Source organism: Carassius gibelio, chromosome A16 (genome assembly GCF_023724105.1).
Source record: "Carassius gibelio isolate Cgi1373 ecotype wild population from Czech Republic chromosome A16, carGib1.2-hapl.c, whole genome shotgun sequence".
NCBI lineage: Eukaryota > Metazoa > Chordata > Actinopteri > Cypriniformes > Cyprinidae > Carassius > Carassius gibelio.
Window position 1 is genome coordinate 20,427,203 of NC_068386.1, and position 15,544 is coordinate 20,442,746.

At 36.6% G+C, this 15,544-nt stretch overlaps 1 protein-coding gene across 1 annotated transcript in view; it reads right to left on the reverse strand.

Annotated features, from left to right (window-relative positions):
* Nucleotides 1-15,544, reverse strand: part of LOC128030864 (SNF-related serine/threonine-protein kinase-like) — a 53,208-nt gene that overhangs the window by 4,385 nt on the left and 33,279 nt on the right. The window contains exons 3-4 of the mRNA XM_052618926.1: nt 6,931-7,143; nt 1,299-1,433 (exon numbers count right to left, since the gene is read on the reverse strand). Of these exons, the coding sequence (XP_052474886.1) occupies nt 1,299-1,433; nt 6,931-7,143 (348 nt within the window). The remainder of the gene's footprint in view (nt 1-1,298; nt 1,434-6,930; nt 7,144-15,544) is intronic.

The following is a 15,544-nucleotide window of genomic DNA, read 5'->3' on the forward strand; positions in this document are numbered from 1 at the left end:
AGGATCAGGAATTACAATTCTGAGTACATACAGCCTATAAACTCTTTATGTCTATGAAGGGCACACTGATTAACGATAACACTGCAATTGTGATCTGGGTTACCTAAAGATAAGGTCAAATTACGTTATTCTGGGAAGAACCTGGGAGACTCGGTTCGCTTTTACATTCGGTTGATATTTCCATTCAGATTTTCACACGCACACACAAAAAACATCTGTCACCTTCTCATGATCCCTGCAGTATCCTGAAGACTCCCAACATCTTCCTCTCCTACTTCTCTTTCCCATCACATCCTCTAATTTCTTCCACTTCCAGCTCCTTTCAAAAAGCATCCGCAGCCTCTCTGCTTTTCTAGGTCAGTCTAAACCAATCCTCATCTTTTGAACACATTTGTCACCCGGTGCGGTGCGGTGCTCAGAGGATGTGCTGGCTGTCCACACACAGCACAGAGAACAGACAGGGATTCTGAAATTCAGAAGAGCTGACCTCTCACAACCTCTTATAGTGAATCCTGCCCCCTTACTGCACACAGACAAATTCTGAGAGACAACTACCCTGCAGACAGCTTGCTTGTGGACACCATGGCATGGCAGTTTGTTTTATTGATGATTACAACAACGAATAAAAGCAATGCTGTAAATGGTTTTTTTTCAAACATACTAAGGCATGACCCAAGTACAATTGAGTTTGGTACCAGTTCAAGTTTATTACTAGTTGGTATGAATGTGCAAGTCTTCATATACTTTGTATTTTTTTTACCATGTTTACTTTGTGTTTTGTTACCATGTCTTTGTTGTGATAGCGTATGCACATATATAAATTTTACTACAATGAAAACCTCAGGGATCCACTGTCTGACCTTTCTAGAAACATAAATCCTACTACATTCCAAGGGGTGACCATGGGATTCAGCAATAAAGGAAGTCAAACTCCTTTCCTCCCCAATTTATTTTAATTCTAACTCTAAAGTCAGAATGTTAGAATGTCGCACATGGCAAATCAATTGGTTGTAAGTGACGTGACGCAAGTGAGACGTGAACACACACACACACACACACACACACACACACACACACACACACACACACCCAGAGCAGCGGGCAAGATAGCACTGTAACTTCAATACCCACGACAAAGTTGCTCTTGATTTCAATTACCTTCGATATTGAGTTTTGAATGTTGCACCAAAACCCGGTGGACTAAATAAAACATGGTACATAAGTAAGTACAATTCTCTTGACAAATCACAAATGACTAAATGACAGACTGCTGGGATAGCGTAACCCCCATGAAGTACCTGAAGTGGGCCTTGATGTTACTGGGACTTGAAGAACGAGGTTGCACCTCCTTCTCCTGCTTTTCCCTCAGGATCCGTTCAGCCAACAAGAAGTAAGTAGCAGTGATGTGGTTGTACTTGTTTGTCTCCAGGGCTCTGGAGAAAGAGCAAAGAGAATGGACATGAGGAGGATACACAGACGGTGTGTGAGAGAACAGATAATGCAATCTGAAATGTCAATAACTAGTAAAACTCCAGGGCTCTAACAACTAGAGACCCAAGTGGCTTCCATCAGTTCAAAAGGTCTACATTTTGAACATCTGAGACTAAAATAACTGTGACGGATCCCAGATAACACACTCCTATCCCAATACAAATGGGACATTCTGCATCCAACTTTTCAAGCTGCTGAGTCTGGACATGTTAGCAGAGATTAAACTGCTTCTTCAGGGATTACATACCAACGAATGAACAAATTATTTCAAGTCATGTAGCTACAATCTTTTGGCAAGGCTTGAATCCTTGAAATGGCCTGTGCTCGTGGCTCAGTTCAGCTCTTTTTTTTAAATGCACTGAGTTATAAGCATGAAAAGTGATATTTTTGTTGTGATCTTTGGGTAAACTTAAATTGTGTGTGTAACAAGAAAATTGTAAAAAAGAAGAATGACTTGTTGTACATGTAATTTTAAGTTACTGATGCTCGTTAAATGATTATTAACCGTTAAGAGACAAGATTATTTTAAATAAGAACTGAAATAAATTGGAAAGGATAAATGTCTGTATATATATATATATATATATATATATATATATATATATATATATATATATATATATATATATATATATATACACACACACACACACACACACACACACATCAATAAATAGGCCTATATGAGAAATATATTTGAAATTTGGGCTGGGTGATATGGCCAAAAAAATTATCACAACAAATTTTTTCATATCAGTCGATATCAATTATTATCGAGATGCATGTCAAATCTTTATTTCTTTCAAATTTAAAGCAAGATTTTTGCTCCAAAGTGAAATTTGTTAAAACCAGACCATTAATTTTCCCTAACAAAATAAATATCTAAATCCTAAATAAGTGTTACTGTTTTTAAAATGTAAAACAGGTTTGGGTTGTCTGATGATATTAATAATAATAAAATCTCTTTTTGTCTCTTAGAAATGCACATTTGAAAGTAGCTTGAGTTAGGATGCAGAGGTACTTTTTTGTTTGTTATCAAAATCAGTAACATCTGTAAAAATTGCTGCAACCTCAGTTTTATATGGTTAAACCTATTCTGGCCAAGTTGTTTATTAATTTTTTTTTTTTTACTAAGTATTGGTCTCCCATAGTAGCATACATTTTATCATGATAAACACAGTTAAAATCACACATAGCATCTCAATACCATGATAAAAATAAAACTTTTAATGTAGCCTATTTGTATGAAAACCAGTAGTCTAAAACATTCAGTATAAATGCACACATGCTATAGCTTAAATCACAAATACTACAATTATATAACAATTCTACTCTACATAAGATTCAGTGTCAATATCCCAGATTTCTGCCACAATACCATGGTGCAGTGAGTGTTACTACGATAAATCAATGTTAAATTATGGCAATATGTGGATTAAAAAGCCTTCTGACTGTCTTGTTGCACAGTGTTTCTCCTGTTTGGCTTTAAACTAGTTTAAATCACAGTGTTCATCGCTGAATTCAAGTGCTTCATTTGACCGAGTAAACACATCTGCTTTTGGGAGCTTGCACATTTGAACTTTGATCCAAGACGATAAACTGTCTGTGTGGCATGATTCAAATGAGTCACGCCGTTTCGTTTCAAACCTTTTACATTTCTGATTATCTTTATGACTAAAAGGAGTAGTTGCTTCCACTGGTAGAAGGAAAAAAAATCAAGTGATTGCACTGGCGCCGCATACTAAGCTTTGCTACCTTGACAATAAAGCCTGTTTATTATCATCAAATACAGTCAGTCAAACATATGAAAAAAAGCATTGCTCAGTTTAAATATGTAGTAAATTATGTGCTGTTAATCACGTAACTGCCGTGATGTAAAATATTTCGCTTTACGTGGATATTGGAACGTGAGTGAAGTACATAATAAATAATATTTTGGCATTCAAATACATCGTGAATACGGAAACATTTGATTGTGTCGATTGAAAGACCCAACATTGTTTTGAGTTTAAATTTAGCCTAAATTAATTTATTTTGGCTTTTCAATTATATAGCTATAAATACTTATATTTATAATTCTTGTTCGTTTCTAAATACTGTTAAAACTTAAAGGATTTGTTGTGGAATATGGGGAACCAAAAATAGCCTAGCTATATTTACACTGTTTATTATAATGTTTGTAAACATTTTGCATCGGCATTAGGCTTATTTCTCAATGAAATAATAAAACGTTACTTATACACGACTTAGGCTGTTTGTTTTCCTCTAAAAAACTAAAAATTTATATGCATAGCGAATTTTAAACATGCAACAAACCTTTTAAATATTTTTTATAAGTTACAGAAAAATAAAAAATAAATGGCTGTTAAGCCGTTTAACTGACTGTATTAATTGGTCAAAATTCTTATGGCCGGTTAACGGTTAAAATGAGCATCTCTAATGCGGAGTTCTGTTTTTTAATGATGGATGGACAGTTTATTGAACTTCGACTGGACTAATGAACAGAGGTGGGTAGAGTCCCCAAAAACTTTACTCAAGTAAAAGTAAAAGTAATTCTAGAAATATTTACTCAAGTAAAAGTAAAAGTACTAGTCTTGAATAGTTACTTGAGTAAGAGTAAAAGAGTATCGGATAAAAAATTTACTCAAGTAGTTAGTTACTGGTTACTTTGGGTCATATATACGGAGCCTATTTTTTTTTTTTGATATATAGATAAAATGTATGTAATGTATCTGTGTGTGTATAAATGTATATATTTCATCAGCCTTTACTGCAATTTATTATAAAACCCTGTCTGTTTACTTAAGTAACAGATATAGGTTTCATGCCATAACATATTTTTAATATGACTGACTTTATATTAAATGTGAATTTAACATTGAAAGTTAATGTGATATAAATATTGCTACTAGTCTTTCATTGTTCAGAAAGAGAGCAAATAACATTTACATTATTAAAGATCATTTTCACTGACAGTCTAGAGTTCAATCACTTTTAGAAAACTGAAACTGTTAACACTGTGAAATCAATATCTTAATTATAGACTCGTACACACATCTGCACTTTGTTGTTTCTGACGAGATAATTCGCCAGAAAGAGGTATTCAGTCAGTAAGCGAGTGAAGGAAGCACCGGCATTTCAAAGATGACTCATCCGAACACCTCTGATTGGCCATTGCATTCAAAAGACTCGTGTGTGATTGGTTATAATGCGCAACGCTGTAAAAACGCATCTATCTCTGGCTCAGCGCTAGCAAGCGATCACAGATCTGAATTTAGCAGCTGATGATATAACTTGCTGAACGTACTCGCACCGGTGTGATTGTATTAAAATTAATAAAATCTTAATCGGCTATTTTTTGTCTTTTGGAAGCTGCATTCAACTTAACTCCCCTCTGTTATAAGCCACACACGTACAACAAACTAATGTCACAGTGGTATCGTGTACTGTAATCGAATGTAGCCCAAGTTATTACCTGTTAAACAGGAGACAGCACACACGGTGTTCATCTAATAAGGATTCCATCGTAAGCAAATAATAGCCTTTGCAGATTTGCTTTCAAATCAGTGCAGTTCCATAGCCCCGTTTTCAATGCTGCTGATGATCTTAAACGTTACAACTCTGAGTGAACCGCTTCAGATGCACAGTGCGTGCGGCAGGGAACTGAATGAATCATTCAAACTGATTCATGAACCAATTCACTCGTTTGCCAATTGGTTTGATCAAGCCTTTGAACAGAATTTACTCAAAAGAATGAATCATTAGCGAATGGGCGTCGCTCATCTGGAATAAACTGAAGCATTTATAACATTTATTGCATTAAGATAAAGTAACCAGTAGAGCGTCGTCAACAGTAACGAAGTAAAAGTACAGATTTTTCCCAAAAAAATTACTCAAGTAAGAGTATAAAGTACCCATCTTTAAATATACTCCGAAAAGTATTAGTTACCCCGAAAAATTACTCAAGTAAATGTAACGAAGTAAATGTAACTCGTTAATACCCACCTCTGCTAATGAATAACACCCATTTACTGCCATTATAAATCTTGGAAGAGTCGGGTCATTTTTAATTATAAATCTAATTGTATTTGTCTGAATGAAGTCATATACACCTAGGATGCCTTGAGGGTGAGTAAATTATGGGGTCATTTAAATTTTTGGGTGAACTATGGTTTTAAGGCAGACTGACTACATTTTCTCATAGTGGGGTTCCCCAGCTGCTGTGGAGTGGGATCAAAGACATAGAAAAGACTGATGGGTGCTTTGAACCGTCACCCAGCATGCATCTTTCTACAAGACTGTACAGCGGGAGTCTTCGGCACTATGTTCTTTTCATGCTCCACTGACCGTGAGATGAACTTATTTTTTAACACTTACGAAAAATGTTACCCTACTACTAATACAGCCATGCTGAATTACAACAGCCTAGATAGAAACAACAGTAGTAAACATAGATATTCATTTTGAGATTTGGTAAAGGTTACAAACAACAGTGTTATCAACTTTAGTGAAATTAAAAAGTTTTTAATTAGCTGAAGCCAAATAGAATATAACATTAACGTGTTGCGTTTTCAGGTAATAAATTAAACTAGCCAAAGTTAATGAGCCACCTATCAACATTTCAGCCAATTTTTGTAATTTATTTTTTACATATTGCTAAAATAGAATATTTTTTTTTGTCACAGTAAAGTACATCAACAAAGCTGACATGTTTACCTGTTAATTATCCATGCTGTTTGTATGAAACTGATGCTGACGCAGTCAAAACACATAATCAGGGACAGTATTTAATCGTCACAGTTTTAGAGGGCAGAAATCATTAACCAAAACAATTTTAGTTGCAGAATTTGGTTGCAACTCTATTGGACTGTTTAGGGTTTCCCCAATTACATTCAGATCATTACAAAGGTCTCATGTCTCAACTGATTTAAAGATAATTTAAGTAATTGCTTGTTTTAGTAATGACAGATACAGATATTTATTTAAAAAAATAGAAAAAAGAAAAAATATATTTATGAAAACTTGTGTTGTGTAATGAATTGCATTTGGAAATATTTCAGAACCCAATAATGTGTGAAATTGAGTTTGTGTAGCTAGAAGCTTTAGTGTTCTTGTATTGCTCATTTGGCTGACATATATTATCTGACAGTAGTGTAATTTAAAATGGATTGAACACTCTTATGCTACCTATTCCCAGTCCAGCTAACTCATCTTGAAGTGAAGAGCTCTGACACCCTTTACACCAAAATCTTAAAGCTGATTCCACAAACCTGGAGGTGTTTTCTAATATAGTATTTCATTTCATGACAGTCTCGCTTAAGTAAAATCAAAGCATGACAGAGAGCTATTTCTTCTGTGGAAAATGATGTACATTAGCCTGAGGGTATAAGAGTTTCCGGCTTCATAACATTTGTACCACAAGCCTACAAGAAGCCTTACTCGATGATGGCTTCTCTGTCGGCTATGTCTCCCAGCACCATGCGCTGGATGATGCTGTTGTGTTCCTCTTCTGACAGATTCTTGTGAGACACCAGTGGGGTGTTGAATTTGGTGGCTGGAGATGGGTCCACTCCTTGAAGCCACGCGTGGCTCTCGATCTCCTCCAGCGATGCTCGCCTTTTCGGATCCCTTTGTAGCATTCGGTTTATCAGGCTGTGAAGAACAGGAAGAGAAGATGAGGGTGCAGAAGTTTTTCAAACGTTTGAGCCTTTCTGAATTCTAGACACTGTTCAGGCTAGGGCTGCACGATGTGTCATTTAAGCATCGATATCGCGATGTACGAATCCACGATAGTCACATCGCAGGATGTGCGATGTAGGCTGTCGTAGTTGATCTGTTATTCATTAACTGTATGGGCCAGCTACTCCCCGGCCCTTGACGAATGTGTTTCGCGGATTAATTGCACAGCTTAACCTTTATAGAGTGAAAGTTTATCATTGACAGGACTGAAAAACACATGCAAGTTTAACAGGGTAGAGAGAGAGAGAGACCGCGCGCGCGAGAGAGACAGAGAGAGAGCGAGCCGTCTTCAAACAACACGAACGATGACTTGCTCTCTCTCCCTCGCGCATATTAATCAGTTTACACGATGGTGTCATCATTTAAAATGAGAATGTAAGTGTGCTCACCCCATTTTTGTTTGTAAGAAATAATATCGCAATATATATATCGCAGAAAAATGAAATATCGCAATGTCATTTTTCCCAATATCGTGCAGCCCTAGTTCAGGCCAAGTGATTTATTTATTTTTTTGCTGGAAATCCATGATTATTTCAGGGCTGGTCCAATATTTATCTGGGGGTAAATGCTCAATGATAGTCAGGTTATTAAGTTCTCATGTTTCACTGGTCGAAATTCTAATTCACTTTACACTTAGCTAGGTGTCTTACATGGTTATTCATACAGAAAGTGAATAGGGAGCGCAATGTGCTTGAGATGTAGCTGCCACAGAGGGCCTTTCCATCATTAGCCAAAGAAAAGCCAATAACATTTTTATTAGCTGACTGAAAAAGACTTGTGTTGCCATTGTTGTGAGCTGCCGCAGAGGCAAAGTTCGACCGGAGCGCATCAGTATTCAGCACACGTATGAAAGAGCCGAGGAGATTCAGCGGCGTGTCTGGAAATCATGACCGTTGAGCTGCAGAAGCAGCCTGCCTGCTCTAGTCATTATCTGCATGCAAGAAATTTGTTAAAGCAGAAAGAGAATAAATAGATATGAGAACTGGCGAGAGAATCTGCCTGTTTGTCTCTCCTTGAATATGCTGCCAGGCTCTTATCAACAGATATCACATCTGAAAATACAATTACAGTGCCAAAAATGAAATCCAAAACTATGGGACGCTTTTAGAACAGAAGCGAAGTGATTAAAGCCAACAATTTCTCTCTGTCACAATATGATAGGGGACAAGACTGCAGCTTGTCATGATGATGTTTCCTCTCTAGTGTCTCAGAAATAACTCTATATGCATGTAATTATCAAAGGCTTTGGGACAAAGTAATGGGGTCCAGATGTAACCTTTCAATATCAACATTAAAAAAACTATGCACTGCATCAGACTCGGCAAAGGCTCGGACTAAATGATGTCTCAGTATTCCTGTCATCAAGAAAAGGACACTTGAGTTTACTAATATGCCATTAAAACATGTACGGGTTTCTTTTTCATTTAGATAACCCTGAAAACAATAAACTTGCAGTTCCGTGTAATTTGATAATTCACTAGCTGCCCTGAACCTGAAATCTTTTTGAACAAATTATTAAAATAACTAGCTCATAAAAATCATTTGTTTGTGAATCAGATGACCCTGGTCATAAGGTCTGTTTTTGATTTACTAAAAAGAACCGTAATCTGCAATTCCTGTTAAGTTTGAGTCACATTCCTGGTTCCTTATGGCAGATGAAGCAATCTATCTCCTCCAAACAGAATCTGTCACTAGAAAAAAGAAACCATTTAGATTCATAGAAACTATTTACTTTTAGGCGTCACCATTTTTAACAAGTACCTTGTCTATGAAATATTCATGCTACAGAAGAGCTTTCCATTTCTGCACTCCAACATTGGAAAACAGCTTCTGCTGCAGGAAGAAAAAGCTTTAGGGCATTATCTAAAACAGTTATTCCTTCTCTGCAAGGATTTACGCTTTTCTTGCAATCTGGAAATGAAAATTACATCTAGTTGCTAACCTCACTGAGAAGGTCATTTAACGACTTTAATTGCTCTTATCAGCTGAAGACAAGTCGAGATTTCACAAAAGCTAAAGTTTTGAGTAGTTTGCCGTTGATTATGAGGAGAACCATCTCTCCACTCAATAGCTTGAATTTCACATGCAAATCAAATGTGTGAAAGCAGGGGTAGCTGTTTAATGAGTGAGAATATTATGCAAGCAGGCAGTGACTAAATTAATCTGTCTGACACAGTCGCCTTAAAATACCCAGGCTGAAAAGCCCTGATAAAAACCAAATCCAGACAAAAGAGCTTCAAATAGAAATACTCAAATAGAGAGAGACTGATAAGCTGCAAGTTAAAATGATGAGTGAATCAAATCTCATGCTCAAAACACAACATCAAAGAAAAAGGCCACTAATTTAAATAATTAAACAAAAATTAGATTTTAAAAATATGCACATACATACAAATATATATATAAAAAATAGTAGTGTGGCATTCAATCACTGAGGTCATCAATTTTGTGAAGAAACAGGTGTGAATCAGGTGGCCCCTATTTAAGGATGAAGCCAACACTTGTTGAACATGCATTTGAAAGCTGAGGAAAATGGGTCGTTCAAGACATTGTTCAGAAGAACAGCGTACTTTGATTAAAAAGTTGATTAGAGAGGGGAAAACCTATAAAGAGGTGCAAAAAATGATAGGCTGTTCAGCTAAAATGATCTCCAATGCCTTAAAATGGAGAGCAAAACCAGAGAGACGTGGAAGAAAACGGAAGACAACCATCAAAATGGATAGAAGAATAACCAGAATGGCAAAGGCTCAGCCAATGATCACCTCCAGGATGATCAAAGACAGTCTGGAGTTACCTGTAAGTACTGTGACAGTTAGAAGACGTCTGTGTGAAGCTAATCTATTTTCAAGAATCCCCCGCAAAGTCCCTCTGTTAAAAAAAAAGGCATGTGCAGAAGAGGTTACAATTTGCCAAAGAACACATCAACTGGCCTAAAGAGAAATGGAGGAACATTTTGTGGACTGATGAGAGTAAAATTGTTCTTTTTGGGTCCAAGGGCCACAGGCAGTTTGTGAGACGACCCCCAAACTCTGAATTCAAGCCACAGTACACAGTGAAGACAGTGAAGCATGGAGGTGCAAGCATCATGATATGGGCATGTTTCTCCTACTATGGTGTTGGGCCTATTTATCGCATACCAGGGATCATGGATCAGTTTGCATATGTTAAAATACTTGAAGAGGTCATGTTGCCCTATGCTGAAGAGGACATGCCCTTGAAATGGTTGTTTCAACAAGACAATGACCCAAAACACACTTGTAAACGGGCAAAGTCTTGGTTCCAAACCAACAAAATTAATGTTATGGAGTGGCCAGCCCAATCTCCAGACCTTAATCCAATTGAGAACTTGTGGGGTGATATCAAAAATGCTGTTTCTGAAGCAAAACCAAGAAATGTGAATGAATTGTGGAATGTTGTTAAAGAATCATGGAGTGGAATAACAGCTGAGAGGTGCCACAAGTTGGTTGACTCCATGCCACACAGATGTCAAGCAGTTTTAAAAAACTGTGGTCATACAACTAAATATTAGTTTAGTGATTCACAGGATTGCTAAATCCCAGAAAAAAAAAAAAAAATGTTTGTACAAAATAGTTTTGAGTTTGTACAGTCAAAGGTAGACACTGCTATTTTTTTGAACACACCCCTTTCAACTAATTGCCCAATTGCACAGCCTTAAGAGCGTGCATATCATGAATGCTGGGTCTTGTTTGTTTTCTGACAATCTACTGAACCTACTGGTAACTTGTTTGCCACGTAGCAATAAAAAATATACTAAAAACCTTGATTATTCTGGTTAGTCACATTGTACTGCTATTATTTTGAACAATACTGTATATATATATGTATATATATATATATATATATATATATATATATATATATATATATATATATATATATATATATGCGGCCTATAAAACACACTAAACATTTAAGGCTTTTAATAATATCAAAACTTTAATTTAATGTAGGACTGTGCAAAAAATTGAATGCGATTTTCATGCACATCTCATCAGTAAAGACGCTCCTTTAATTAGAAGTATATCTCCAGCACGTTTGTTCAGATCAGGGTTGCCAGGTTTTAACAACAAATCCTGCGCTGTTGCTTCTCAAAACTAGTCCAAAACTAATCGCGATTCCAGGAGGTTCCCAGATAAAAAAACAATTGCTTCCCGGGGTTAAAATATACATTTTTTTTTTTTGGCATGGTTGTCTTGTAAAAAATTCGCATTTTAGGGGCTAAAAAACACATTATTGGTATTGGGGTTGCTTCGAACCGTGGACATGAAAAATAACCACAGACTTGGCAACACTGGTTCAGGTGGAGCGGCAGTTACTACACAGAGCCGTAGTCTACCGACAACTAACACAAAATCACTTTCAAAATCGACAAAGAATCGCCACCTATTTTAAAAACGATTTTTTGTAGATGTCAGTGAATTACGGCTCTGTGTAGTAAATGCCAACTAATGTTGCCAAGTCTGTGGTTGTTTTTCATGTCAGCGGGTCGAAGCGACAATACCAATAATGTGATATTTATATTTTACCAAGGCAACCATGCCATAAAGCTTAAATTTTAACCCAGGAAAGCAATTTTTTATCAGGGAACCTCCTGGTAGAGTTGTTCCGATTCCGATACTAGTATCGGAAATATCTCCGATACCACAACAAATTCTGGCATCGGCATCGGCGAGTACGTGAACCCATATACCGATCCGATACCATTTTCTTAAAAAATACCTAGTTATGACCGCAAGCTTTGCCTAACCGCTGCACGGTTCTTCTTCGCTGCTCAAAATGCATTGAAAACACAGGAAGTTGTGCTGTGTTGCCACAAGCAACCCCTGTTTAGAGCAGCGAAGAAGAAATGAAAACGCGTTAGCAGCCCTGATCTATATATGACTGGATCACTCATCACATTCTAAACTGCCAAAAGACAGTGAAGCCGCTTCTATATTATAGATCAGTGGTTAGCAGTATGTCTCTGTAGTACCGGTAGTTACAGACTCTCAAGTATATTCAGTACCGGCAGCTGCGTTCAGTCGCTTCCGTGTAAGTCAAAGCGCAGGGCTCCAGACAGTAGCCGAATATATACTAGTGTCTGTGAATATTAAACTGCAAAATACTATTTAAATATTACTCCCGCAAAATCTACATCTCTGTGGGTGACTGGCACAGATGCGCGAGAGCTCGCTGTTTTGTAGTCTCTGCTGTGTGTCATGAGGACACGAACGCATAAACCGTCACTTCATGAGAATTTACCGTTTCATTTGAGAATACTGTCATATCATAAACACAGACACTCAAAGATCTTCATGGCAGCCCATTAAAATAAATGTTTGGTTTACATGAGTAAATTGACAATATGTAAAGCTACTGTTGTAGCCTACAGTAATAATAATACGTCTCTATAATAATAATAATTATGCCTAGATGGATGCTTGTTTTTTACTTGTTTTGTTGTAAAGAGATTATCTGATTAATAGATCTTTTTTTATATTCCTAGACTTATTTGTTGCAGTTTTTTTATACAGTTATATTGTAAAACTTAAATACCTTTTTTAGTTTGCGGTGTTAGATTTTTGGCTGCATTTGAAGTTCTTTTTTGCATATGAAAATAAATAATACTGTCAAATTCATGTTAGATAATAAAAATACTGTAATAAATACAGTAGTTCACCATGTATTTGTTCATGTTTTATTGAGGGATCTGTCTGAAGCACACCATAAAAAGAATTCTAGCAATTTACACAGGGCTAGTAGTATATACAGCTGTATATACAGATACACACCCAGGTATCGGATCAGTACTCGGTATCGGTCGATACCCTGAGCCCAGGTATCGGAATCGGTATCGGGAAGAGAAAAAGGGTATCGGAACATCTCTACCTCCTGGAAACGCGATTGGGCTAGTTTCGAGAAGCAACTGGGCAGGATTTGTTGTGAAAACCTGGCAACCCTGATCTGAACGCATGTGCTGGAGATAATACTTCTAATTACAGGAGCGTCTTTACTGATGAGATGTGCATGAAAATCGCATTCGATTTTTTGCACAGCCCTAATTTAATGTAAAAATCTGTAAACATTTCACATTGTGACTTGCTGCAGTGGGTTCAGGTGTGGAAGCTAAAAGAGCTAGATTCATGGACTGACTCTCTCTCTCTCTCTATGATGCCAAACTGCTGTCAGCAACTACTTCCCCTGAGACTCCACACAGCGCTCGGATCTCCAGCATGGCAGGGAGCCCCGATAACGCCTACTTTAATCCTAATAATCACTCTATCGCTGCTGAACGGTCCAAAACACTGCAGCAGACCACTGCTGCTTACCTACCACACACACACGCTATCTCAAGGTTTTTACTCGCAACATAAAAGTGGATGTCTACTGTCCAGGGGAAAAAGATATAGAAAAGAGAAGCATAAATGAACACTGACTTTCTGCAGGGATTTGGCAAGTATGTTCTCCCCCTAAGCAGAGAAATTAGCACTTTGATTGTTTAGTCTAAATTTATCTCTTGTATCTCTGCTAGCGGAAAGGCCATCGCGGGACCGACCGTGGAGATCTGCTTGGAATGTTTACACTATTCCTGAGGTCTCCGAGTATAAAAACAGCAGATATCACAGAAAGTCAAATCAAGACACAATATTTAGGCTGTAAGTTAAGCTTTCTTTTTGTCTTGCACAAAGAATGTGGAAGACATCCAGAGGCAATTCAACACCAACCTCCTCTTCAAGGAATGTAGGTGTAAAAAAGTGACCAAGTAATGCTGAATTAATTATGGTAACGATGATTGACATGAAAATGGTGGCAGATGGAAGCACAGCGATGCTGATGAGCCGACCGCTGCTTGTACATGCATTAACCACATGGTGTGCTGCAACGCCTATCAAATTCATCTGTGATTCCACAGCGATGAAAGAAAGCAACCTGACAGCAATCACAGGGATATACAGAGAGGGCTAAATCAGACAGCTGGCTCTTTTTGGGGCCAGAATACACCATGCCAGTGTATGCCAGTCTTAAACACTGAAAGTCTATGTTGCATAAGCCAAACTAAACACAGAAAAGGAAAAATAAAGTCATGGGAGGAATTTACAGAAGTGGATGGATAGCAGGGCACACCCTGATAAGAGGAGATATTAAGACAAAATGACAGATAGTGCAACCAGTTCTGAATCTTTCCTTGTGTTGAGACCGGCCAGTTAAGAGTTATTTTAGTTGTTGTGTATTTTTGTCATTATTTTAAATGTTTATATATGTCTACATTAAGTTTTACTTTCTTTTAATACTTCAACTTAAACAAATCGAGAAATTTTGTCATTCTATTTTTCATATTTTATGTCAGCTTATATTTATTTTATTTCAAGTAGTGATTGTTTTTTTTAAAGGTTTTATAATAATAATCACCCTGGGCAGTCGTGACACCCAAACAAACTTAATGATTTATAAAATAGCTTTCCCTCCCAAATCAGTCTGCAAGCAATTTAATTAAAAACATCACAGTTAAACATTTTTTTTGGTAGCACCACAGTGAATCGAAATACAAAGAATGACTAATACAAAATTAATAAATAAAATAAAATAAAATAAAATAAATGAGAGTTTATTTTTAATCAGAAAAAAATGCATTTCCATTTGATGGCAATAGTGGTACACTACATCTTTAAGCAATTTAATTCAAGTTTTGTTTGTTTGTTTGTTTATGTTTAAAGGACAGGGAAATGTATTTTATCATAAATGTATTTTATCTACTGAGACCTTAAAGAGCTTAAAAGCTTGCTTGAAAGCATACTTTAAGTAATATAATGCATAAACAGAACACTACTGAAAGCTGAAAAGAATCCTTCCAGAGAAAACCATAATTTTCAATAATATTGTTTTTAGGGGAGACAGTTTGCCGATAAAGCCATAAATCACATTTACCACACTACACTGTTTCAGACAGTATGTCTGTGCAGCAGAAGCAGTTCCACCATGATATCAAAATTACTCAGACCAAAAACATGGAGAAAAAATGAATGAAGGAAGAAAGAAAGAAGCAAAGGACAAAAATAGAAACACAGTTGAGAGGAAAAGAAAAACAAAACAAAACAAAAAAAAAGAAAATGACTAGTGGAATGCTCTGAATTGTTTTCATGCATCACTTGTTTGCATTTGAGCATGCTGAGAGAGTCGAACATTAAAAGATAATCTTCCAAAATTACCATATTTATTATACTCCCAGAGTACAACAAAAGAAATTTGAGGACTATGAAATGAATGAAAAGCCAAATTATTATATTTCAGAAAATGTTTTTATCATTTAAGATAC